This window comes from Dipodomys merriami, unplaced genomic scaffold, assembly GCF_024711535.1.
Source record: "Dipodomys merriami isolate MVZ:Mamm:240054 unplaced genomic scaffold, mDipMer1.0.p SCAF_5, whole genome shotgun sequence".
NCBI classification, from domain to species: domain Eukaryota; kingdom Metazoa; phylum Chordata; class Mammalia; order Rodentia; family Heteromyidae; genus Dipodomys; species Dipodomys merriami.
This window is the reverse complement of record NW_027206068.1, coordinates 79,119,853-79,145,774: the sequence shown is the minus strand read 5'-3', so window position 1 is coordinate 79,145,774 and position 25,922 is coordinate 79,119,853. Positions and strand designations below refer to the sequence as shown.

Sequence of the window (25,922 nt, the reverse complement as noted above, 5' to 3'; positions counted from 1 at the left end):
CCAGGCCCGGGGCTTGTGGCTGCGGCCCGGGCAGCCTCAATGTCTGCCTGTGTGGCGAGGAAGGCAGCTGTCCAGAGGGTAGGCCAGAGACCGAGCCCGGAGGACACCTGCGAGCCCAGCCCACTGCCCCGGAGAGCCCCCCGAGAGCCTGTCCACCTGCGAGCCCAGCCTCCCAGCCTCCCCCCCGCGCCAGGAGAGCCTGTCCACCTGTGAGCCCAGCCTCCCAGCCTCCCCCCCCCCAGAGCCTGTCCACCTGTGAGCCCAGCCTCCCCCCCCCAGAGCCTGTCCACCTGCGAGCCCAGCCTCCCCCCCCGCCTGTCCACCTGCGAGCCCAGCCTCCCCCCCCCAGACCCTGTCCACCTGCGAGCCCAGCCTCCCCCCCCGCCTGTCCACCTGCGAGCCCAGCCTCCCCCCCCCGCCTGTCCACCTGCGAGCCCAGCCTCCCCCCCCGCCTGTCCACCTGCGAGCCCAGCCTCCCCCCCAGAGCCTGTCCACCTGCGAGCCCAGCCTCCCCCCCCCGAGAGCCTGTCCACCTGTGAGCCCAGCCTCCCCCCCTGCCTGTCCACCTGCGAGCCCAGCCTCCCCCCCCGCCTGTCCACCTGTGAGCCCAGCCTCCCCCCCCGCCTGTCCACCTGCGAGCCCAGCCTCCCAGCCTTCCCCCCCCCCCGAGAGCCTGTCCACCTGCGAGCCCAGCCTCCCCCCCCCCGCCTGTCCACCTGCGAGCCCAGCCTCCCCCCCCCAGAGCCTGTCCACCTGCGAGCCCAGCCTCCCAGCCCTCCCCCCAGGAGCCCGTCCGCTGCTCTGTGCGGCCCACAGACAGGAGGCATGGAGCTGGAAAAAGACCAGAAATCTACAGTGGCCTTCACTCTTGAGTGTTCACTCTATGAAGTGAAAAGTGTGTGTGTGTCTGTCTGTCCGTCTGTCGGTCTGTCTGAGCCCCACACTTGTGATGCAGGCCCTGTTCTATCTGATTCACACCTTCGTACTCTTGGCTTGTTTGTTTTGCCCTTGGCCTCAGAGGCACAGGCCGCGGTGCTCTCCAGGCAGGGCTTGCTAACCTCGCCAGCCTGACTCTGAGCCCATTTGCCCTGCCTCCGGCGGGTCACGGCACAGGCACTGCCCCGCCCTTAGGACTTCTTGTTGACAAACACCCTTTGTGCTTCGGGTCCCTTGTTTCAAAGCAGCTGATGAGGAGCGAGCTCTGCTGCCCCAGGCCGGGCCGGGCAGCCGGACCCTTCAGCCCTCACCCTCTCAGCTGCGTGGTGGCTGAGCTGGCAGCGTCTTGTGTCTGGAGGGGGTCTGCGTCCCCGGGGCCTCTGTTTCCTTTTTGCTGCATTTGCTTCGTGAGCGTACATCCTGTTAGCTTTAGGAAGGTAAAAATCAAAACATTCTTTGAGTGAACACGTTGAGAATTTCTGCAAGTCTTTTCAGGTGTCATCTCCCGGCGTATCTGCTGGAAGAGGCTGAATTCCTGCCTGCTGCCACCCTGGGCCATCTTCCCTGCTCTCGCCGAAGCCCTTTATTCTTCCTAAAAACTTCATCAGAAAACAGTAATGACTGCATCGCAGGCACAGAATATAAAAGGCTGTTGCTAAGAAAAGCCTGCTACTTTGTAACCCAAGAGCTGCTGTGCGTTGCTAGGCAACCCCTCCTCCTCCCTCCTCCCAAGATTCCCGTTCTAACACACAGCCCTCACGGTGGAGCGGAAATGTCTCCTCTGGGCTTTCTGCTGGTAGCAGCGTGGTGGAGTTGCTGGATCTGGGAGGGCGTCTGCTTCTGGGACATGGACTGGGCCTGGACAATGGAATTTTCTAGGTGCCCATCACGTTGGCGTGAGGTGGGGTACAGCTCCGAAGCTGGGGAGAAGGCTCTTAAAGTGGCCAGCATTGCCTGTGTCCCCCCCCAGCTCTGTCCCCCTGGACAGTGCCCCATGCCACCCCCGCCGTAGGGCACGGCCATGTCACGTGGTCTGGGGACACGCTTTCCTCAGGAGTGTATGATCATGGTAGCGGATCTCTCAGGGCCTGGCTGGCTTAGAATCGCATTTTCACGAGTGGGTACTTTTACCTCTCATTCCTCCCCCATTAACTCTTGGGAGGGCAAGGGTGGTTTATAACTGAATTTTATAACATTAATGGGATTTTTGAATAATTCCAAGCTTAAAGTACATTTCATAAGTCAAAAAGACCTGGCCTAGGCTGTAATCAAACTCATGTTTTCTTATTTAATAAGGAGTATATACTGATTTAGATAAACAAGGGTGTTTTATAAAACACACATTTGCAAATAAAGGCTTTCACATTGTGCAAGTAGGCTCTAAGGAATGCTAGTAATCCCGTGCTGGCCCAGGCCTCTGTTCTGTATTCTGCATTTCAGATTTCCATTCTTCCTCTGTGTCTCAAGATATTTGCTTTCTTTGTAGCCTACGCAGTTTCTGTGTCAAACTATCTGCGGTCAGACTCCGATTATCCAAAGGGAAGGAGCGAATTTAATTGTCACTAAGAGGAGAGGTTTGAGAGGACAAGAAGAGAATTAGGGGACTTTAATCTGCTTATAATAACTAAGATTCGTCTCTCAGTCATCCATGTTATTTCTTGTAGATTTTTCATTGTTTCCTACTCATCTTTGGAGATATCTATATAATTGGTAGAAATAAGGAACCTAAATAGTAATTATTTGTCTTATAAATAGCTATTTCAGAGATTCAAGATTCCATGGGCAGATAGTTGGAACTTTCAAAGGCAGACATCATTAGAGATATCCTGAAAGGAATTAAGCGTTCTTCAGACTTGTCTTGTTGAAGTAGCTACAGACGGCTATTGAAAATCACCCACTGCCACTTGTTTTCATTTTTAATTCAACTGTCTGCAGAACAAAACTGCAAGCAGAGGAGAAGCACAGAAAAGATATTTGGGAAGGCAGGTGGTCTGGGTAAGTAATGTTCCTTCCATTAACATGTTTCCCTTATTAACTGTGTAATTAATTGTACATAGCCAGGGGAAGCCATGGAAATTGCATTTTGAGATGTATCAAAGCTGACTTAGGCTGCACACTTCCATACAATTTGCCATTAATGAAGCCCGGGATGGAGGCCTCGAATCTATAATTATTACTTACTATTTGAATGACAAGCAAAGACTTTTATCAGCGGAGCTCTAAATGAAAGGGATTAGCAGCGAGTGTTGAAATTGTTAATCTTTCTTATGAAAATAATTTTGAATAAAGTGTTTCTGTGGAAAGGAAACGTCTCCTCCGCCATCTTTTTGATGTTCCATATGAATTTGTCTACACCTGACAGCAGGGTGCCAATGTTTTTGAAAGTGAATGAATATTTTATGGAGTCCGGGGCTGCTTGTGCATTCTGTGAATGGATTATGTAATGTTCCCACACAGCCCGGCTGGGTGAGGCTTCAAGCCAACCAGAGAAGAGAGCGCAGGCTGAGAAAACCCTTAAACACTTAAGAATGATCTGAAAGAAATAAATACATCTTTAATTGTTTAATATCACAACACTCTGTCTTATCCCCTTTGATGGCCCACTTGAGTATAGCTAATACATAGTAAACAATACTTTTCAAATCATTAGTTTCCACCGGCGTCTGTGGCTGGTCCACGCATAGCCGATAGCTGGTGGTGTGTGGTCACTCATTGTACCCCACCCGCGAGTCTGTTTCTCACACACATGAGCACCTCGGTCCACGCTGGGGCTCTGAGTTAGCGAGATTCTGGGAGACGGGGGAAGCGGGGGTCCCTGAAGGGAGGGACCCCCACAAGTAGGGTTCCCGAGGGGGAGAGGCCCCCAGACACGAGCCACCTATGGCTCCAGTCTGCCTTCGGCAAGTCTGTCATGTGCTGGGGTTCGGATCCTGCTAGGGAGACACTCTGTCTTGTTGCTGACCTGGGCCTTTGCTGGGTTGCTTGGAACGCTCTAGCCCCCTGGCACACGGTGGCCGGGGGATGGTAGGTGGCGAGGTGTGGTACGCATGTGTAATTCCAGTTTCCTACAAGTTCTTGTTTTCTCGAGACCTGGCACATCTTTGGCCTCGCCCTCGCTGTGTTCTCTCGAGCCGGCGCCCCTTGGTCTGCTCCAGCGTATGAATCTTTCATAGGACATTTTGCATTGCCGTTTATCGTGGGAGCCCGGGTCGCGCGTGATGAGCGTTCGCCTCCCGGTGTGCGGTGTGCTCCCCGGGGCTGAGTGGCTGCCAGGCGTGGCCGCGTCGCTGTGCACATGTGTGTGTGAGCGCGAGGTGCACGCCTCAGTCTGTATGTCAGGATTGCTTCATTGGTGGGTAGTGTATTTCTCGCTGCTGCACTGTCTTCCCATTTTGAACTGTTGGGCCTTCGCTGTCGCTTTGCCTTCGGCGGCAGCGGCCGAGAAGGCTGGCTGCTCAGAGCTCTGAGGTCTGCGTGTTTTCCACGTGACAAAAGATGGTCTTAGAAGGATCCAGGGCGTTGGTAACGTTGTTCCGACTTTGGGTAAATTAAGGCCGAGTTCCTTAGGCTGAATCACAGACATTGTTCCTTGCTGCCGTTGGGTACTGCATGGAACTTGAAGGGTCGCAGAAACTTTTGGAGCACAGGGAAGACGTGTTGGATGATTAAATCAACCAAACCCTCATTCACCCACTTGGGAAAGCCCGCCAGCCTCACCCGCACTGCCTCCATCTCCATCTCCATCTCCTCCATCTCCATCTCCTCCATCTCCACCTCCATCTCCTCCATCTCCATCTCCATCTCCTCCATCTCCACCTCCATCTCCATCTCCTCCATCTCCATCTCCACCTCCATCTCCATCTCCTCCATCTCCATCTCCACCTCCATCTCCATCTCCTCCATCTCCATCTCCACCTCCACCTCCATCTCCATCTCCATCTCCTCCATCTCCATCTCCATCTCCATCTCCACCTCCATCTCCATCTCCTCCATCTCCACCTCCACCTCCATCTCCTCCATCTCCATCTCCACCTCCATCTCCATCTCCTCCATCTCCATCTCCTCCATCTCCACCTCCATCTCCATCTCCATCTCCTCCATCTCCACCTCCATCTCCACCTCCACCTCCATCTCCATCTCCATCTCCCTCTCCTCCATCTCCATCTCCACCTCCATCTCCACCTCCATCTCCACCTCCATCTCCATCTCCATCTCCATCTCCTCCATCTCCATCTCCTCCATCTCCATCTCCATCTCCTCCATCTCCATCTCCATCTCCTCCATCTCCATCTCCATCTCCACCTCCATCTCCATCTCTCAGCCTCCATGCATCTTCCCCTTGCTCCTCCTGCTCTTTTTTGTTGTTGTTGGTGGTGGTTGGTTGGTCCTGGGGCCTGAACTCTGGGCCTGGGTGCTGTCCCTCAGCTCTTCAGCTCAAGGCTAGCGCTCTACCACTTGAGCCACAGTGCAACTTCTGGCTTTTTCTGGTCATGTGGTGCTGAGGAATGGAACCCAGGCCTCATGCATACAAGACAAGTGCTCTACCACTGAGCTACCTTCCCAGCCCCCCTCCCCTTGCTCTTAGGATCATGGCAGGCCAAACTCCCAAGCGGCCAGGCCTGGGCTCCCTCTGCACCCCTCTGCCTTTCCTCCAGCCATCACCCTCTCTGGAAGCTTTTCCAGGCTGCTTCTGTCTTTAGCAAGGAACTCAGAGTCAGCCCTGGACCCCTGGAGTGGTCCTCCCAGCCCCTCCCCAGCCCCTCCTCCTCCCCGTCCCTCCCCTCCTCTCCCCAGCCCAGCCCCTCCCCTCTTCCTCCCCTCCCCATCCCTGTCCTGTCTCTGTCTGATGTCATCTCACGATTCCTCCCCTGTCCCCTTCCCTGATTCGCATGGCCTTGGCTGGCTGCTGGCCGGAACTTTGGCAGCCTGGCTCAGGGTGTGCAGAGCGGATCTAGTTGAATCGAAATGTCAGCTCCCACCAGGTGGCAGGAGCTAGAAGAACCCACTCCTAAATCTCCCCTTGAGTGGAAACAGCAGCCGGGCTTCTCAGCCTGTCGGAAAACCTCTGTGCCCTGAATTTAAATATTAATAGGTGCACATTTATGGAAAATGTGGCTGGATTCCCTCAATTATTTTCCATTCTTATATAAGAACTCATCTTTGTGTTTTACCAAGGTTCATATAACCTTAATTTTTAAATGTTAAATAAGATAATAAGATTTCTAAAATTGTGCATTTAAAACTCTGAGCTCTCTGAGAATGACAGCCTGAACATGCAAAGTGGTGTCAGGGAGCAGAGTCCCCTCCCCCTCCTCTTCCTGCGGGGGGGGGGGGGGCCGCTGGGTGCCTCCCTCACCAGCAGCCGAGCCCGAGCCAGTGAGCCCGAGCCGGAGCAAGCCTCCTCTTCTGTCCGTCCACAGAACCCTAGCCAAACACAGGCTCGCCCGGCACAAGAACAAGCCTTCCCTTATTGATAAGATTTGCTCTTTCTCTGAGGCTTATTCATTAGGACATTTCTAGGAGGGAGTATATTTGCTAATGACTTTCCGACTTGGTAACAGCGTGCTTGCAGCGGTCTATAAATCTGTGACATAAAGGCCAGTGCAGGTCACCAGCTGACGGGGCGGGGACGTCCCTCAGCCTGCGGAGCCCAGGACGGTGCCGCATGGGAGGACATGCCCCCGGCCCTGGGGTCCATCCCCAGCACTTCACCCACACCAACAAAAAACACCACCCAGAGGCTCGTAGGTCATTCGGATTTCAAGGAATCTCCCGCGGGTCATTTGGGCAGGAAGAACTCTTTTATAGATGTAACTTTTGGCCGTTCTGGACTTGTTTTTCTAGATTTGCAATATGAGACGCAGACATTCTACAGTAATTAAAAATAGATTAATTAAACATCCAGTCAGCTGATTCCTACACCATCGAGATTCAGCCAGGCCCCTGTCCTAGCTGCTCTCCTGCAGAGCTAGCCTGCAGAGCTCGTGAGAGGTGTGGGCCAGGCCAGCCAGGAGCCGGTCCCTTCCTGGTGGTCATTCACCAGAGGCCCCAGTCTTGAGCTTCATTTGGAGGGCCTGGGAGGGAAGTTCTTAATTCTTGCAGGTATTTTATTTTATTTTCCAGGTACCATTTGGGAGGTGTTGTTTTGGTGCTGGGGGACAGTGGTATTGGGGCTTGAACTCAGGATTCCTACTTGTTCTGCTTGCCTGCTTGGCTAGTTCTCTACCACCTGAGCCAAACCTCCAGTCTTTTTTGTTGGTTATGTTGGAGGTGGAGTTTTCTGCCTGGACTGGCTCCGAACTGCAACTCTCTGAGTATCTAGGACTATAGATTGGAGCCGCTGGTGACTAACACTGTTCATGGACTCAAAACCAGTACATATCTGCTTCATATTTCCCCTTTGGACTGTGTTTTCTCCCCATTGTTCATAGAAAGCCCAGGTACTGCGGGAATTGTGGGACTTTTTCCCTCCCTCTGCAATCTGATTGGCTGCAGCATGAGGAAGGGGAGTCACCTTTCTCAGCCACATGAAGGTGACATTGTGAACCACTCCCCAAGGTCACCACCGAGCCCGTGGGCCTCAGAGCAGAATGCGTGCCGAGAAGAGCTGGGAAACGGCACTGGCTCTCGGGTCCTGGGAAAGCAGGCTCAGGCCCCCGTGCCCGCCTTCTGTGAGCCAGTCCAGGGCTTTGCCCATGCCCCTCCCTACTTCACACACCTGTAGAACACTCATCCTGAAAAAGAACCAAAGGTTGCCCACAAGCAGATGCCATTTTTCTTCCGAGTTCCTTTGGTCCTGTTCCTCTTCCTCAGGCTGCCTCCCAGGGGCCCAGAATTCTGTCTGTGTGCTGTGTGCTGTGCTGTGCTGTGCTGTCTGCTGTGCTGGCTGTGCATGGCTGTGTGTTTTCAGGTGGCGTGGGCTCACAGGGCGTGCGCGGTGCAGCCCTGCCGTGGCGTGGGCGGGGGCGGGTCAAAGGAGCAGGCTGGACAGCGCGGCCTCCCTGCCCGCACTGCTCCTCTGAGCTCCGTCTCTTCAGCAGCCCCACGGCTCTGTGAATACGGTTGTGTGGTCCACGGCTCTGCTTCCTGCTCATCTTTCCCAGCCTAAGAAAATAATAAATATCCTCGGATTATTTATCCGTGTCTGTCCTTCTTGGAGCTTATCCTACTTTAAATTTCTAATTTCAAACATTTTAACAAGCCTGCCGCATAATATTAATAAATAATATTTAAAATATGCCAGATGCAGCAAAATACCTTTACTAACCAAGCAGTTCCCCGAGTCTCTGTGCTCTAGCGAAGACGATCGACCTCGTCTGACTTCTCCTTTGATCTTTTCATATTCTTGCTTGGACTTCAAATGTCTTAAGTTAGGAACTCAGGCATTCGCCATAAATATTCACCTTTCGCATGTTCATGGAGACAAGGGGCAGTGTTGGGGTTTTGTTGTTTATTTTTAACCCTCATTCCCGCCGCACCGGGCACCCGGCTCCTTGTTTTCAGCCGCAGGAGCCTGGAGGTGAAGCCCCGTTGTCAGGGGGAAGGAAATGTAAATGGAGCAGATTCTTCCCTCTCACAAAAGGTCTGAGGGAATTAAAGGACGCCTGCGCTGGCAAAGAAAGGGCTCGGCGGAACTTTCTAGTGCTAATTGCATCCTCGGAACCAGCTTTCTAAATTCACCTTTGCGTTGGCAGAGGGGCGCTTGCTTCCCGAGAACCCCGCGCAGCGGGTGTGGGCAGAGCCCCCCGGCCCCCCGAAAAGCCGTACCAAATGGAGCCCGGTTTCTGAAGACGGAGTCTCACCACACAGCCCAGCTGCTCCCAGGCTGATGCTCTGGCCCGAGGCTGGCCGGGTGCAGCCATCACAGGCGTGCGCTGCCACACCCTCTCCTAAGTGTGCGCCTGTGCACACTGCGCAGGGCACAGCGTGTGCGCTGTGCGTGTCCCCTGCTGTCCCTCAGAACGTTCCTTAGAAATGCAGCCCTGCGGCCATTCTGCACGGAACGTCAGCTCTTTCCAGACCCAGACACACCTCCTTGCCGGTTTCTTGGCGCTCCCTCCCTTCAGCAGCGGCTCCTCTGAGGGCTCTGGTGTGGCAGGCGTGCCCCTGCTCTGAGTCCCGTCGGGATGCGGCGTCGGAAGCGCTCACTCCAGACGTCACCCACCCTCAAAGTGTTTGACCATAAAACCACACAGAAAATACTTGGGCTGCTGCCGGGCGCCAGCGGCTCTGCCTGTAAACTAACTACTCAGGAGGCTGAGGCCTACGAGGTTTGGTGCTAGTCCAGGGAAGAAAAGTCAGCAGGACTCTACCTCCAAGCAACCAGCAAAATGTCAGACTAGAGGTGTGACTCAAGTGGTAGAGCACCAACCATGAGCCAGACATCCAAGCAGAAGTGCAAGGTCCTGAATTCAAACCTGGCCACCAGAATGGAGGCCTGTCAGGAGCCGGCTGTCACTGGGCTCTGTTGGTGCTATCAAAGCCACCGGAACACCATGCCGGTCTCCCGGCCACCATCTCCTGGGCGGAGTGAGAGAGCGAGTCCACGGATGAGCGATGGCCCGAGTCTCGCTGAGACCAAGGGCAGCCACCACTCCAGCATCACACGCTTTTCAGAGGAAGCCACAGGGCCCAGCTCCTCTGCAGGGAGCCTCTGGAGCTCACCTGGGCCCCTGGCTCTGGCTCCGGCTCTGGCTCCAGCTCTGGCTCCAGCTCTCCAGCTCTCTGGCTCCAGCTCTCTGGCTCCAGCTCTCCAGCTCCGGCTCTCCAGCTCTGGCTCTGGCTCTGGCTCTCTGGCTCCAGCTCTCTGGCTCCGGCTCTCCGGCTCCGGCTCTCCAGCTCTGGCTCTGGCTCTGGCTCTCCAGCTCCAGCTCTCTGGCTCCGGCTCTCCGGCTCCGGCTCTCCAGCTCTGGCTCTGGCTCTGGCTCTGGCTCTCCAGCTCTGGCTCTCTGGCTCCAGCTCTCTGGCTCCGGCTCTCCAGCTCTGGCTCTCTGGCTCCAGCTCTCTGGCTCCAGCTCTCCGGCTCCGGCTCTCCAGCTCTGGCTCTGGCTCTGGCTCTGGCTCTGGCTCTCCAGCTCCAGCTCTCTGGCTCCAGCTCTCTGGCTCCGGCTCTCCAGCTCTGGCTCTCTGGCTCCAGCTCTCTGGCTCCAGCTCTCCGGCTCCGGCTCTCCAGCTCTGGCTCTGGCTCTGGCTCTGGCTCCGGCTCTCCAGCTCCAGCTCTCTGGCTCCAGCTCTCCGGCTCCGGCTCTCCAGCTCTGGCTCTGGCTCTGGCTCTCTGACTCCAGCTCTCTGGCTCCAGCTCTCTGGCTCCGGCTCTCCAGCTCTGGCTCTGGCTCTGGCTCTGGCTCTCCAGCTCCAGCTCTCTGGCTCCAGCTCTCTGGCTCCGGCTCTCCAGCTCTGGCTCTCTGGCTCCAGCTCTCTGGCTCCAGCTCTCCGGCTCCGGCTCTCCAGCTCTGGCTCTGGCTCTGGCTCTGGCTCTGGCTCTCCAGCTCCAGCTCTCTGGCTCCAGCTCTCCGGCTCCGGCTCTCCAGCTCTGGCTCTGGCTCTGGCTCTGGCTCTCTGGCTCCAGCTCTCTGGCTCCAGCTCTCCGGCTCCGGCTCTCCAGCTCTGGCTCTGGCTCTGGCTCTCTGGCTCCAGCTCTCTGGCTCCAGCTCTCCGGCTCCGGCTCTCCAGCTCTGGCTCTGGCTCTGGCTCTGGCTCTCTGGCTCCAGCTCTCTGGCTCCAGCTCTCCGGCTCCGGCTCTCCAGCTCCGGCTCCGGCTCCAGCTCCAGCTCCAGCTCTCTGGCTCCAGCTCTCTGGCTCCAGCTCTCCGGCTCCGGCTCTCCAGCTCTGGCTCTGGCTCTCCAGCTCCAGCTCTCTGGCTCCAGCTCTCCGGCTCCAGCTCTCCAGCTCCGGCTCCGGCTCCAGCTCCAGCTCCAGCTCTGGCTCTGGCTCAGCTCGGCTCGTCCTGCCAGCCCAGCGGTGGCGTCCTGTCCTTATCTCATCAGTGTTGCCTTGGGGCAGCACCCCGGAGCATCCCCATCCGCCAGCCCCGCCCCTCCACGGAGGGTGGCAGCGGCGGGCCCCAAAGCAGGCAGCCTGTCCCGTGCACAGCGAGGCCTTCCGCCCGCAGGGCGCAGGCGCGCCAGGCCCCAGGGTGAGGAGAGAAGCCGCCAGGAGCCGCAGCCCCAGAGCGGCGCGAGCCCTGGGGAACGCTGAGGCTGACCCAGGTGCGGGGAAGAGCCAGCCTTGTGCACCACGGCTACCTTCCCCGACTTTCAGGCTTGGCCCTCGCGGAGCCTGGGGAGCAGGCAAGAGTTTGAAGAGTCCCTCGACTCCCCCAGGGTGGAGGAAGGCCTGAGGAGCGGCCTGCTGAGACACCCCAAGCTCTCGGTGCGTCTCTGGAAATGCGTCTGAGTTGCAGAGGCATTGAGGGAAATGCACGTGGTGTCCAGTCAGTGAGAATGTTCCAGGCTGTAACGCAGACCCCTCCCGCACCATCCAGGATACCAGCAGTCATTCAACAAACACCGAGCACCGGCTGTGCGGCACTCTGCCTGCCAGGTGCCCAGGCGGGCGGAGGGGAGCAGAGGCTGGAGGAAGAAGACAGAGCTTGGAGCCCACAGTGGAAAAGCGCAGTGTGGAGCGGCTCGTGCCGGCGAGATGCAGGTGCTACGGAGACTTGTTGGACGTGAGCAGAGGTTGTAGGACACCATGACGCCCTGGATCCCGCCGGGGGAGAAGCCGGGCCTCGGGCACCGTGGATTCCACACAGCAGAATCCCCAGCAGCCGAGCAGGAGAGGAAGGCAGGGAGGGGTGGGCGGAAATGGAGCCTCACCGCACTGGCATAGGCACCTCCACAGTGTGTCACACTGCGCCAAGGGCACCGCTCCCCGTGACCCACCGCAGTCTAGAGCCATTGCATAGAAAGTCCCGAGCGGAGTCACGAGGCTTAAACACCCCCTGCCCCGCTCTGCACACTGCAGGTGTGAGTGCCCTCCTCCAGCCCTGGGCCAGCCCCGGGGGCGAGAGTGCACTCCTCCAACACCCCAGTATCACAGTATTACGTAATATGTCCAACACCTCTACTCACAGCCAGAGCCAGAGCTGTCTCCAACAACTCTGCTCACAGCTACAGCCAGAGCTCTGTGTCCAACAACTACTCTGTTCATGGCCCGGAGCCGGAGCAGAGACTGGAACGCTGGATGTGCCATGGAGGAGTCCCAGTGCTTCCTTGAAGCGAAGCCGTTCTCCGTGTGGTGTGAGCAGCGGCAGGCACGCGGGCAGCGGACAGCACCCCCATGCCCGCCAGGCCCTGTGGCCGGCCGCAGTTAGACGCTCACCAGGCCTGTTTCATACGATTAACTCTCCAGCCATCTACGCACAGAGCATTCGCGGGGCTTGGTGTGTCCCTGCAGACAACAGAGTGAGTACCAGTATGCTCACCGCAGAGAGCAGAGAGGCGGGGAGGCCAGGGCCAGGACACGGCTGCCTGTGACCCGGGCTCCAGCCTGGCGCGGCCCTGGCCGTGGGTCAGCTCGGGTGGGGGTTGGGCCAGCAGCTCCTCTTCCTCCCCAGCCTGGGGCTGGGTTTGCTCCGGCTTCTGTGCTGACATCCGCTGTGCTTCCGGCCCCCTCACCTTCTTTTCTAATGTTTTTTCTACCTGTGCTGTTTATGTAACAAAAAGTGTCAGCTAAAAAAATCCTCCATTCTCCTCACTACAAGCTCACCCATGTATCACATTTGAAATGACTGTTGAGATTCCCATTTTTAAGTTTTATTTACTGTTGTGTGTTTATGTGTGAGTGAGCGAAGGGCTCCCGGAGCCGGCGCTCTGCCGCCCGCCGTGGCCGCTCTGGGGCCTGCTCGTCTGCCTTGAAAAGCGGCCCAGTGCTGTCTGTGGCACTGTGCGTTTGCTCCTACAGATCAGACGACATCATTGTACCGCAAAGGTCCAGCTTCCCACAGTCACGGGAGAGACGCAGCTTACCCAGAAACCACAAGAGAAATGACATCACCCAATGCAGCGCACACAGCTCATTAAAATCATCATGCAGCAGTCATGCGGAATAGTAACAGTGCCTCACCCCTGTAATTCCAGCCATTCAAAGAGTAGTAGGATCCCAAGACCAACCTGGCACCTTAGAGACGGAGCAGGAGACAAAAGGGCTGAGGGCATGGTTCAAGCAGCAGAGCACCAGGACAGGCTGGATTCATTGCCAGTATCTCTCTCTCTCTCTCTCACACACACACACACACACACACTAATTAAAAAGGAAAAATACAGGTAAATTAAGCTGCTTAGAACAGGACAAGAGCCCAGGCTTCACAAGGAATCACAGGCAGGAGAACATCTTACCTGTTTTGGTACAGTGAAGTTTATCTGGGCATGACTTGGCTCCTGGAGGGGTGTAATAACAATATAAGAAATTCGCCCCCCCTCCTCCTCTCCCAAGCCTGTGACCCAGAGGCTGGATTTAGGGTCTAGGCGGTAAGTTTAGAAATGCGGGCAAGTGTGTGATTTCACGGCCATGCTTCAGAGGAACGCGCAGACATCAGCGCTGCGGCTCTCAGGAGGTGCGGATCCCGCGGATGCGGCCTGTCCAGAGCCCCTGGTGTTTCCTGGCGGAAGGCCAGGCCGGAGCCACGGGGCCAGCTCCTGGCTTGCCACGCCAGGCAGCGCTTCACAAAAACACAAGTAGTGCATTGGGCCGAAATGTGTTCCCTATTAGGAAAACCTTGGTAAGAAAACACAGATCGTCTGTGCCGGATGACCGCTCCAAAGGAAGGGGAGGGGCGGGCTCCGCTGCCCAGCTCTGGCCACCGGTATCTGGCCTGACTCCATCCCGTGCCATCTGCAGGGTTGCTGGCTCCGTGCCGGAGAGGCCAGAGGGCTGCCGGGGCTGTGACCAGAGTGGACGGGCTCTCGTTTGACAGTCCTCGGGCTGCCGGGGTGTGGGCTGTGACCAGAGTGGACGGGCTCTCGTGGACGGCTCAGGCTGCCGGGGTGTGGGTGTGACCAGAGTGGGCGTGATATGCCGCGGGAGTGGATATGTGCCGTGGGACACAGTTGTGGACACGGGCACCGGCTTCTCCAGCAGCCCTAGCTCACGGTAACAGCAAGGATGTCACCCCAGTGCCCCACCTATGCTGCCCCCCAACCTCGGCTAGGCCCCACAGCCTTCCAGACAAGAACTGAGGCTCTGGCCAGAGGCTGACCAGGAGGGCAGAGCCAGCCTCTGAGGGTGGACCAGGGATCTTGGTCGGAACTTGGAGGAGACAGACATGGTCCAAGGGTCTCCTTCCCGTGTTTGGGAGCAGTGTGCACACGTGTACACACACACTCTGCTCTCTTATGTGGACTCGCATGAAAACGGGGCTGTGTATCACACTCGGTGGTGGTTTCCCAGCCAGGCTGGTCCTCTGGGAGCTGGCATTGAGCTGGCCACTCTGGCCTGTGGCCTGGAATGTTCAGAGGCCGCTCTGTCTGCGGTGACTTTGGCGATCGAGGCCGTCAGGCGCGGGTGCGGCCCCAGGCACAGCCCTGGCTCCCTGGCTCTGCTGGCTGAGTGCAGAGCTGCCCAGCCTCCGTGTAACCAGAGCAGAAGCGTGAGACCGGGCTGACGGCATGCACACAGCTTCTGTGTGGACACGGGTGGTGGGGACAGCCCTCCAGGGTCAGGCGCAGGCCCTGGGCTGTGGACACGGGTGGTGGGGACAGCCCTGTGAGGGTCAGGCACAGGCCCTGGGCTGTGGACACGGGTGGTGGGGACAGCCCTCCAGGGTCAGGCGCAGGCCCTGGGCTGTGTGGACAGGGGTGGTGGGGACAGCCCTCCAGGGTCAGGCGCAGGCCCTGGGGCCCCCGGTCCTGGTGGCCAGCTCCATGACGTCCTGCAACATCAGCACGTGTGTTTCCACATGTTTTGTGCACGCCAGCAGCACCTTAGCTCACAGACCATGCCAGTGCCACAGTGCCACCCATCTGGGAGAGCCAGGCTCCCGTTACAGACCTGCCCGCGTGAATGGTGGCTCTGCCTGTGGTCCCAGAGCAGAGGGGCTGCCCTCGCCCCTACAGCCATGACACCCCTCCCCCCTCCCCCCTCACACCACCTCATACCTCCTCACACCTCCTCACACCTCACCCCCCACACCTCACACCCCCCACACCTCCTCACCCCTCACCCCCTCACACCACCTCACACTTCACACCTCACACTCACACCTCACCCCCTCACACCACCTCACACTTCACACCTCACACCTCCTCACACCACCTCATACCTCCTCACACCTCCTCACCCGCTCACACCTCACCTCCTAACACCTCACCCCCCACACCTCACACCCCCTCATACCTCCTCACCCCTCACCACCTCACACTTCACACCTCCTCACACCCCACTGTGCCCACTGCACCCCACTGTGCTCACTGCAGCTCACTGTGCTCACTGCAGCTCACTGTGCTCACTGTACTCACTGCACCCCACTGTGCTCACTGCACCTCACTGTGCTCACTGCACCTCACTGTGCTCACTGTGCTCACTGTGCTCACTGCACCTCACTGCGCTCACTGTGCTCACTGCATCTCACTGCAGCTCACTGTGCTCACTGCACCTCACTGCACCTCACTGTGCTCACTGCAGCTCACTCTGCTCACTGCAGCTCACTCTGCTCACTCTGCTCACTGCACCTCACTGTGCTCACTGTGCTCACTGCACCTCACTGCACCTCACTGTGCTCACTGCACCTCACTGTGCTCACTGCACCTCACTGCACCTCACTGCACCTCACTGTGCTCACTGCACCTCACTGTGCTCACTGTGCTCACTGCACCTCACTGCAGCTCACTGTGCTCACTGTGCTCACTGCACCTCACTGTGCTCACTGTGCTCACTGCACCTCACTGCACCTCACTGCACCTCACTGTGCTCACTGCACCTCACTGTGCTCACTGTGCTCACTGCACCTCACTGCAGCTCACTGTGCTCACTGTGCTCACTGCACCTCACTGTGCTCACTGCACCTCACTGCACCTCACTGCACCTCACTGTGCTCACTGCACCTCACTGTGCTCACTGCACCTCACTGTGCTCACTGCAGCTCACTGCAGCTCACTGCACCTCACTGTGCTCACTGCACCTCACTGTGCTCACTGCAGCTCACTGCAGCTCACTGTGCTCACTATGCTCACTGCACCTCACTGTGCTCACTGTGCTCACTGCTCACTGTGCTCACTGCACCTCACTGCACCTCACTGTGCTCACTGCAGCTCACTGCACCTCACTGCACCTCACTGTGCTCACTGCACCTCACTGTGCTCACTGCACCTCACTGTGCTCACTGCAGCTCACTGCACCTCACTGTGCTCACTGCACCTCACTGTGCTCACTGCAGCTCACTGCAGCTCACTGTGCTCACTGCACCTCACTGTGCTCACTGTGCTCACTGCACCTCACTGTGCTCACTGCACCTCACTGCAGCTCACTGTGCTCACTGCACCTCACTGTGCTCACTGCAGCTCACTGTGCTCACTGCACCTCACTGTGCTCACTGTGCTCACTGCTCACTGTGCTCACTGCACCTCACTGCACCTCACTGTGCTCACTGCACCTCACTGTGCTCACTGCACCTCACTGTGCTCACTGTACCTCACTGTGCTCACTGTGCTCACTGCACCTCCACTGCACCTCCACTGCACCCTTCTGCACCCCACTGCGCACACAGCTCTGCCCTGGGGTCCCTGTCCAGGCCTACACATCTCTGGACATACAAAGCCCAGCCCAGCCTCTCCATGCTCCTTCTCCCCAGGTCCACACACTGGATCTGACGATCTGACACTGTTGAAGGTGAATTATCCCAGAAGCCACATTCTGGATGATTAGAACATTGGAGTCTTTATTATACAGTTAGCAGGCTGTAGGCAACCTGTTGTTACAAAGGCCTGCAGCCCCCAAATACACCTTTTAGGAAAGGCCAGAGAGGAAAGAACAAAAAACCAACAAACCAACTCAGCTCCGATGGAGAGCTGAACGGGGACGCCATGATGATCCGAGACGAGCCAGGAGACAGGACACAGGACATGGAGACACATGGCGTGGCGCAATGAGGCCTGTGCTGATCTGTCCTCACTAGGGTCAGCACAGGGGGCAGGTCCACCGGAAATTCCCAGTCCCAGACACTGGGCTGACAGACTCAGTAACTACCAGCCAGGAGCCCACCCCTGTCTCCAGGGATCCGGGCCCGCCCATCCCCTGGGAGGTGGTGGCGTTTCCCTCCCCCAGCGGGAAGACAAGATGCCAGACCCTACCATCCACCATGTGACCAGACCCAACCTCCTTACTTCAGTGTGACTGAGCCTTCCACGTAGTTCATCCTGTCTGTAGCATGGACTTCATGACTCAGTTCTTGATTGGTGCCCAAGCCTGGCCTCCACACAGGGACCTCAAGTCCACCTGGAGGCCCAGGAAAAGCCGAGAGGATTGCTATGTCCCAGCAGTCTCCCAGCTCACAGCCTGTCCTGACTGTATCCTCTTCCAGGCCTACATGGAGGACCACTTGAGGAACAAGAATCGGCTGGACCAGGAGTGGGAGGCACTGTGCACCTACCAGGCAGAGCCCAACAGCTCACTCGTGGCCCAGAGGGAGGAGAACATGCCCAAGAACCGGTCGCTGGCCGTGCTGACTTGTAAGTACCTGCCGGTGCGGGCGGCAGAGGGAGATCTATACATATCTGCCTGGTGTCCCCACATAAGAAGGGAGACCCGGCAGACTCCTTGGGACATGAAACAAGGGTGCACAGGCCCTGTGGATGCAGTTGTGTGGCTGGTGGGTTCACAGGCTCCATGGCTGCGTTCTGTGGCTGGTGGGTTCACAGGTCCCGTGGACGTGGTTCTGTGGGTGCTGTGTGCACAGGCCCTGTGGAGGGGGTTCTGTTTTCACAGGCTCCATGGACGTGGTTTTGGGTGCACAGGCCCCGTGGACATGGTTCTGTGTTCACAGGCCCCATGGACGTGGTTTTGGGTGCACAGGCCCCGTGGACGTGGTTCTGTGTTCACAGGCTCCATGGACGTGGTTTTGGGTGCACAGGCCCCGTGGACATGGTTCTGTGGCTGCTGTGTACACAGGCCCCGTGGACGTGGTTCTGTGTTCACAGGCTCCATGGACGTGGTTTTGGGTGCACAGGCCCCGTGGACATGGTTCTGTGGCTGCTGGGTGCACAGGCCCCGTGGACATGGTTCTGTGTTCACAGGCCCCATGGACATGGTTTTGGGTGCACAGGCCCCGTGGACGTGGTTCTGTGTTCACAGGCCCCATGGACGTGGTTTTGGGTGCACAGGCCCCGTGGACGTGGTTCTGTGGCTGCTGGGTGTACAGGCCCCGTGGACGTGGTTCTGTGTTCACAGGCTCCATGGACGTGGTTTTGGGTGCACAGGCCCCGTGGACGTGGTTCTGTGGCTGCTGTGTGCACAGGCCCCGTGGAGGGGGTTCTGTGGCTGCTGTGTGCACAGGCCCCGTGGACATGGTTCTGTGGCTGCTGTGTGCACAGGCCCCATGGATGTGGTTCTGTGTTCACAGGCTCCATGGATGTGGTTTTGGGTACACAGGCCCTGTGGACGTGGTTCTGTGGCTGCTGGGTGCACAGGCCCCGTGGACATGGTTCTGTGGCTGCTGTGTGCACAGGCCCCGTGGACGTGGTTCTGTGTTCACAGGCTCCATGGATGTGGTTTTGGGTACACAGGCCCTGTGGACGTGGTTCTGTGGCTGCCGTGTGGCCTGTACCTCTCCCTCCTTTGCACTTGGCACACTGCCTTGGAGCGAGAGTGCTTAGCACCACCCATGCGTACCAGGAGCCAGTGCTGCATGTTGAACTTTGTGATTGCTCCCCTGAGGTTTCTGAGGACTTCTTCCTTGCGTGGTGGGGGACGGGAGGGGTGTTGAGTCCAGAGGGAGGGGTGCGGCGTGAGGGGCGGCTCTGGGAGGGGAGAGGAGTTTGGGACCTCAGGTGTTCCGCAGTTGGTGCTGGCGATGTCTCCTGCGGGCAGCAGTAGCCCTGCACTCCTGGGTTTGGTGGCAAATGCTGCGCCTGACGTCTGGGCCCTCCTGTGGCCAGTGTGGGCTGTGGCCCCTCCGTGGCGTCTCCTGGGAGTCTGCAGCTGCAGACTCTGGGCTCTGTGCCTCGTCCACTGCCGGCAGAGCCGGGGATGAGGAACTGGGTGTGGCTGGTCTTCAGAAGCATGCTGACCAAAGACCGCCATGCTTGCTGGCGTGCTGTTTAACAGCACAAAAACGGGGCCGGGCTCGGTATAATTACAGAAATGGAGATAGAGAAGGCTGTAAGAGGCAAACCAACCTCAAGCGAATAGAAAGCCAAAGATGCGTGCATATAGACAGACATGCGGGGCGGGCACCAGGGCGCATCTGTGGCCTCACGCCAGCAGAGAGGTGACAGCAACCTGCCTGCAGTTCCGGAGGGGCCTTCAGAGCCTCCAAGGACCCCGAGGGGGTGCGGCGCAGTGCGGGCTCCGGCTCTGGGTGCGGGCTCCGGCTCTGGGTGCGGGTGCAGTGCAGGCTCCGGCTCTGGGTGCGGGCTCCGGCTCTGGGTGCGGGTGCAGTGCGGGCTCCGGCTCTGGGTGCGGGTGCGGTGCGGGCTCCGGCTCTGGGTGCAGGCTCCGGCTCTGGGTGGGGGTGCGGTGCGGGCTCCGGCTCTGGGTGCGGGCTTCGGCTCTGGGTGCGGGCTCCGGCTCTGGATGCGGGCTCTGGCTCTGGGTGTAGGTCCAGTTCTGGGTCTGGGTGCAGGCTTCAGGTCTGGGTCTCAGTGCAGGAACGGGTCTGGATGCGGGCTTCAGGTCTGGGTGCGGGCTCCAGGTTTGGGTGTGGATCTGGTTCTGGGTCTGGGTACAGGCTCCAGGCCTGGGTCTCAGTGCAGGCTACAGGTCTGGGTGTGGGCTCCAGGTCTGGGGCAGGCTACGGGTCTGGGTGCGGGCTCCAGGTTTGGATGTGGGTCTGGTTCTGGGTCTGGGTACAGGCTCCAGGCCTGGGTCTCAGTGCAGGCTACGGGTCTGGGTGCGAGCTCCAGGTCTCGGTGCGGGCTCAGGTCTGGGTCTCGGTGCAGGCTCCGGGTGTGGGATCCAGTTCTGGCTCTCGCTGCAAGCTTCGGGTCTGGGTGCCGGCTCCAGCTCTAAGTGCTCTTTCTTGAGGGCATAGTGTGCCTCTGCAGCTCACTCCTGGGTTCTGGCCACCGTCATCCAGCGGTGTCTGTAGGGCCATCGCCCTGCCTCTCCGCCCTGGTCAGGAGCTGAGCCCCGCCGTCCCTCCGTGATAGAGGGGTCTGGCCAGGCCAGGCAGGAGCGCTGGCCCCGCAGCCTCCCCCTGGGCTTTCCTGACAGGTCCTTTTCGCTCGTCTTTGAGGCGGGGCTGCGAACCGTCGGCAGGGCGCGCCGGCCCCCGTTCTCCCCACACACTCTGGTTTGTCGCCACCCTCTCAGGCCAGGGCTGGGAGCTGAGCCGGTCAGGCTGGCCCCAGACCCCAGGAGGCCTGGCCAGTGCCCAACAAGCATGTGAAGTCAAGCATGAGGCTAAACGCCAGCTCCATCTCCAGCCGGCACCCCACCCCGCCCCGTGCTCCAAGCCATCCCCGGGCCAAGGGAGCCGCCAGCGCAGGGGCAGCAAGGGCGGACCCCAAGGTCGCTGGAAGCGATGCAGACTCCCCAAAAAACTGCCATTGGTGTTACCCTGCCACCTCCACGTCCAGGGGACGAGGCTCGCCACACCCCACCCTTCCTGCCAGTCACCAAGGCTGCACTGTCTTCCCCTGCGTGGCTCTGTCCAAGGCTCACCGTCGCATTTCAGGCTTACACCCATCCATCTTCCCTGGTGGTGGTGCTGGGCCTGGGCTTGAACTCCATGCCTGGGCCCTGCACCCTGGCCTTTTCTCTCAAGGCTGCTTCCAGCTTGTCTGGTGGTTCATTGGAGGTAAGAGACTCAGACTTTCCTCCTGGGCTGGCTTCAAACTGCAATCCTCAGATCGCAGCCTCCTGGGTAGCTAGAATCACAGGTGTGAGCCGCCGCCGGGCATGTCAGTCCTTTCATATGAAAACAGCCTCTGCCTTCCCCCATTTGTGTCTAACAAAGCCATGCTCCCTTGCAGACAGGCACGCGTTGTGTCTTGGTGTTCTGTAGAGCTGTGAGGAGCTGACATCTGCTGTGGGGCCGGCCCTGGCCAGGCCGTGTCCAGCTGCTGCGGGAGGAGAGGAGCCCACCCCACAGCATGGGCCAGACTCGCCCTCCCTGCCCCGCCTCCCCCATCCACCTCTCCCCACTGCTGCTGCCCAGCTGCACTGCCGACAGCGGACGAACAGTCTGCTCACCAGCGGCCACACCAACCTCACCGCTCTGATCATGACCACGGCTGTGGCCTGTGGCCCAGAGCAGAAACACGAGATCTCAGAGGCAAAGTCTGGTGTTTGTGGGACCCAGCTCCCTGGTAGCCATTCCTCACCACCTCACTGAGCTGTGTAACACAGTGGCACCCTACCCCAGACACACATCCTACCCATCCTTTCCTATGACAAAGGTCAGTAGGCTACAGGAGGCGAAGACTCCACCCAGCTCTCCAGGACTCAGGAGACAACCCTGAGCCATCCGGCCGCCCAGTAGAAACACAAGGTGCAGCGCGAGGAGAAGGACAGAGGGTGGGGTATACCAACAGCTGGCCGCCGCTGGATTTGCAGATGGGAGAGCTGGTGGGGCTCCTGTCTGCAGGAGCGGGAGGCGATGAGAATGGGTGGGGTAAAGCCTGAGTGTGCAGTTGTGACTGTAGCTCACAGGCTGTGGTGACTGTAGCTCACAGGCTGTGGTGACTGTAGCTCAAGGCTGTGGTGACTGTAGCTCACAGGCTCTGGTGACTGTAGCTCAGAGGCTCTGGTGACTGTAGCTCACAGGCTGTGGTGACTGTAGCTCACAGGCTGTGGTGACTGTCGCTCACAGGCTGTGGTGACTGTCGCTCACAGGCTGTGGTGACTGTAGCTCACAGGCTGTGGTGACTGTAGCTCAGAGGCTGTGGTGACTGTAGCTCACAGGCTGTGGTGACTGTAGCTCACAGGCTATTGTTATTTTCTCCCTCCTCCTTCTAGACTTCCTTTTTTCTTCCTTCCTTCCTCCTATCCTTCCTTCTTTCTTTCATCCTTCCTTCTTTTCTTCTTCCTCCTTTTCTTCCTTCCTTCCTTCCTTCCTCCTTCTTCTTTTCTTCTTCCTCCTTTTCTTCCTTCCTCCTTCTTTCCTTCCTTCTTCCTCCTTTTCTTCATTCCTTCCTTTCCCCCCTTCTTTCATTCCTTCCTCTTTCCTTCCCTCCTTCTATCCATCCCTTCCTTCTTTCCTTTCTCTTCCCTTCTCTCTCCCTTTCTTCCTTCCTGCCTTCTATAGGGGCAGACACGGGGAGCTGGGGTGGCCTGGTGCAGCTCTAGGGCAGTCCCAGCGGCTGGCTGGGGCACAGAGTCTCTGTTGTCTGTGGTGTGGGTGGTGCTGTGTGCTCTGAGGGGAGGCCTAGAGCAGGGACCAGGGGACAGAGTAAGGCCCTGTGCCTTCCCGTGCCGCCTCCCCGCTCGCCCGTGTCTGCCCGTGTCCGCCCGCGTCCCTAACTCTTCCGGCTGAAGCCAGGCTTTGAAAGTCCCTGTACGTGAGGCAGAGAGGGTCACAGCAAGCAGGAGGCCCGGGCGGGAAGACCCAGCCTCCATGCCCGCCAGCGCGGCAGGCCACAGCCCGCGCCCCCGTGGGGTGACTTGCCTGTGGAGGCACGTTTCCGCGGTGGCGTGTCTCCTCACGCTCCCCCTCTGTTCTTTCATCCACATTTTCTTGCTCTCCTTTAAAACTAAATTCTGGTAACTTCAGGGATTTAGTCATTTATCTACACTACAGAACGGGATGTTTTTGACAGTGGTCTGTTGGTATTCTTGTCTGCGTCCTTTACTGTATGCTGACAGATACGTCTATTCTTAAAAACAAACCCTTTATAAAACACCACGAAGACAAAAACTTCCACGAGGGTTGTGTAAGAGAAAAGCATCTGAATATCTAACTCCTGCCAGCTGCGCACTTTGTTGTACATCCCTGCCGTCCATTGCTGCCTCCCTTCTAGCAGGGAGGGAAGGGAAGCCTGGCTGGGGGAGGAGGCCCCGGGCCTCGCTGAGGGGGGAGGCCCAGTCCTCAGTGGGAGAGGAGGCCCAGGCCTGGCTGGGGGAGGAGGCTCGGGCTCACGGATGGAGGAGGCCCAGTCTTCACTGGGGGAGGAGGCCTCTCTGGCCCTGGGTGATGGCAGCACCGGTCTGACCCTCTGCTCTGGGCTTGCTTGCAGATGACCACTCCAGGATCCTGCTGAAAGCGGAGAACAGCCTCAGCGGTTCTGACTACATCAACGCCAGCCCCATCGTAAGTCCCTGAGCCCTGGGGGGGTCAACGCCAGCCCCATCGTAAGTCCCTGGGCCCTGGGGGATGGGGTCAACGCCAGCCCCATCGTAAGTCCCTGGGCCCTGGGGTCAACGCCAGCCCCATTGTAAGTCCCTGGGCCCTGGGGTCAACGCCAGCCCCATCGTAAGTCCCTGGGCCCTGGGGTCAACGCCAGCCCCATCGTAAGTCCCTGGGCCCTGGGGGGTGGGGTCAACGCCAGCCCCATCGTAAGTCCCTGGGCCTGGATCCTGCCGTGGCTTCTCTGCCAGTGAAGAGAGCCTGAGCATGGAGAGGCCTCAGTGCCGCTGAGGGTCCTGGCTGGTGGCGTCTGCTGCCCCCGGCTTCCTGCCCCTCCAGCGGGCATGCCCTGCGCGTGGAGCCTGCTGTTGGAGGTCTGGTGACAGTGGGACCCCCTGCCCCTCCAGCGGGCATGCCCTGCGCGTGGAGCCTGCTGTTGGAGGTCTGGTGACAGTGGGACCCCCTGCCCCTCCAGCGGGCATGCCCTGCGCGTGGAGCCTGCTGTTGGAGGTCTGGTGACAGTGGGACCCCCTGCCCCTCCAGCGGGCATGCCCTGCGCGTGGAGCCTGCTGTTGGAGGTCTGGTGACAGTGGGACCCCCTGCCCCTCCAGCGGGCATGCCCTGCGCGTGGAGCCTGCTGTTGGAGGTCTGGTGACAGTGGGACCCCCAAACAAGACTGAGTGGATCTTGAGTGGAACCCGGGACTAGGGACGGTGTATGCTAGCACTGTGGATCTCCCCTTTGCTCGGGGAAGAGAGGCCACACGAAGCCTGTCTCACACGCTGTGGCCCGAGCTGGCGCGGCTGGGGGCGGGGGCGGCCTGGGCGCGGTCTGGAAGAGCGGTGTCCGGCCTGTCCTCCACGGGGCCTGTGGCGTCTTCCCGGCCTGGCGTGCTGGACGGGCCGGGGGACGAGGACTCCCAGACTAGTGTGGCAGCGTCCTCCCCCCGGGCAGGAGCGACACTCCCGGGCCCAGCCTTGCACCTCTGCACCCCTGCAGCCACCCCTCACTGGGTGACACTCAGTGCCTCTCTCGGTCTCCAGCCTTTTGGAAGAAGGGGACAGACAGTCAAAGCCAAGTACGGGCAGCCAAGAGGAGAGGGCAATGGGCAGTTGGAGACTGGGAAGCTGGGCTTCGGGGGGCGGGGGAGCTGGGGCTGCGGGCCCTGCTGGGAGGGTGGAGACCGGTGTGGGTTTAGGACAGGTGTAGTGTGTCTACAGTCTTGGTGGTTGTCTTCAGCTCTGGTCCTGGAAAGTGTCAGGGATCCACAGAGCTCATGAGATCCACGCAGGGGCTGGGTTCATGTAATAGAGGATGGGGACTAGGGCTATCGCCAGAGCGAGGCCGCTGTGCATCCCACAGCGTGGCCAGGCCTGTGGGGATCTTGGCCACTGAGTATCCCCGTGGCTCCGACCACAGACGGCGCTCAGAGCCCCACGGGATACAGTGGTAATTAAGGCTCGGCCAGGCGCCCCGCGCCCCGCCCCTCCCCCGCAGGTCACGGGCACGCTCCTCTTTGAGGAGGGGGTTCAGAGCACGGGCTGGTCCAGGGGGCCCGGTCTGCTCCCTCTGAGCTTGTGCGCCTGCGCGGGGAGGGGCAGCACCCCAGGCCAGGCCCCCCTTTCAAAGCGCTCATTTGGAAGCTTGGAGTTGGGCTTTCCCAGCGGGACTCATTCACACCCCTCCTCCTGCCCCCGCCTCCGTGCGCCCCACCGCGGCCTCGCCGGCTCTGGCGCCGCGCAGCTGGTGTGCCCGCACTCCTCCCGGGCCCCAGAGGCCGTGCGGGGCCCTGAGAACTGAGGCCAGGCTCACACACCTTCCCTCTGTGGTCCCTCCTGCTAGAACCAGCCGATGGCCAGGCCGGAGTGGACACTGCCATCATTTTCAAGTGAGGACGCTGGAAGCCCATGCCGTCTAGTCTTGACTGGCCGTCTAGTCTTGACTGGCCGTCTGGTCTGACTGGCCGTCTGGTCTGGATGGCCGTCTGGTCTGGATGGCCGTCTGGTCTGACTGGCCACCTGGTCTGGCTGGCCATCTGGTCTGGATGGCCTTCTGGTCTGACTGGCCGTCTGGTCTGACTGGCCGTTTGGTCTGGATGGCCGTCTGGTCTCACTGATCGTCTGGTCTGGCTGGCCATCTGGTTTCGCTGGCCGTCTGGTTTGGCTGGCCGTCTGGTCTGGCTGGCCGTCTAGTCTGACTGGCCGTCCGGTCTGACTGGCCGTCTGGTCTGGATGGCCGGCTGGTCTGGATGGCCACCTGGTCTGGCTGGCCATCTGGTCTGGCTGGCCTTCTGGTCTGACTGGCCGTCTGGTCTGACTGGCCGTCTGGTCTGGATGGCCGTCTGGTCTCACTGATCACCTGGTCTGGCTGGCCGTCTGGTTTCGCTGGCCATCTGGTCTGGCTGGCCGCCTGGTCTGACTGGCCACCTGGTCTGGATGGCCGGCTGGTCTGACTGGCCGTCTGGTCTGGCTGGCCGTCTGGTCTGGCTGGCCACCTGGTCTGACTGGCCGTCTGGTCTGGCTGGCCATCTGGTCTGGCTGGCTGCCTG

The 25,922-nt window shown here is 59.2% G+C and overlaps 1 protein-coding gene across 4 annotated transcripts in view; it reads left to right on the top strand.

The window, feature by feature from the left end:
* The window catches only part of Ptprn2 (protein tyrosine phosphatase receptor type N2), a 594,518-nt gene that overhangs the window by 521,915 nt on the left and 46,681 nt on the right, over positions 1 to 25,922 (top strand). For all 4 annotated transcript variants that reach the window (XM_069997165.1, XM_069997166.1, XM_069997163.1 and 1 more), the window contains 2 exons: positions 17,453 to 17,600; positions 23,265 to 23,338. In XM_069997165.1, the coding sequence (XP_069853266.1) occupies positions 17,453 to 17,600; positions 23,265 to 23,338 (222 nt within the window). The remainder of the gene's footprint in view (positions 1 to 17,452; positions 17,601 to 23,264; positions 23,339 to 25,922) is intronic.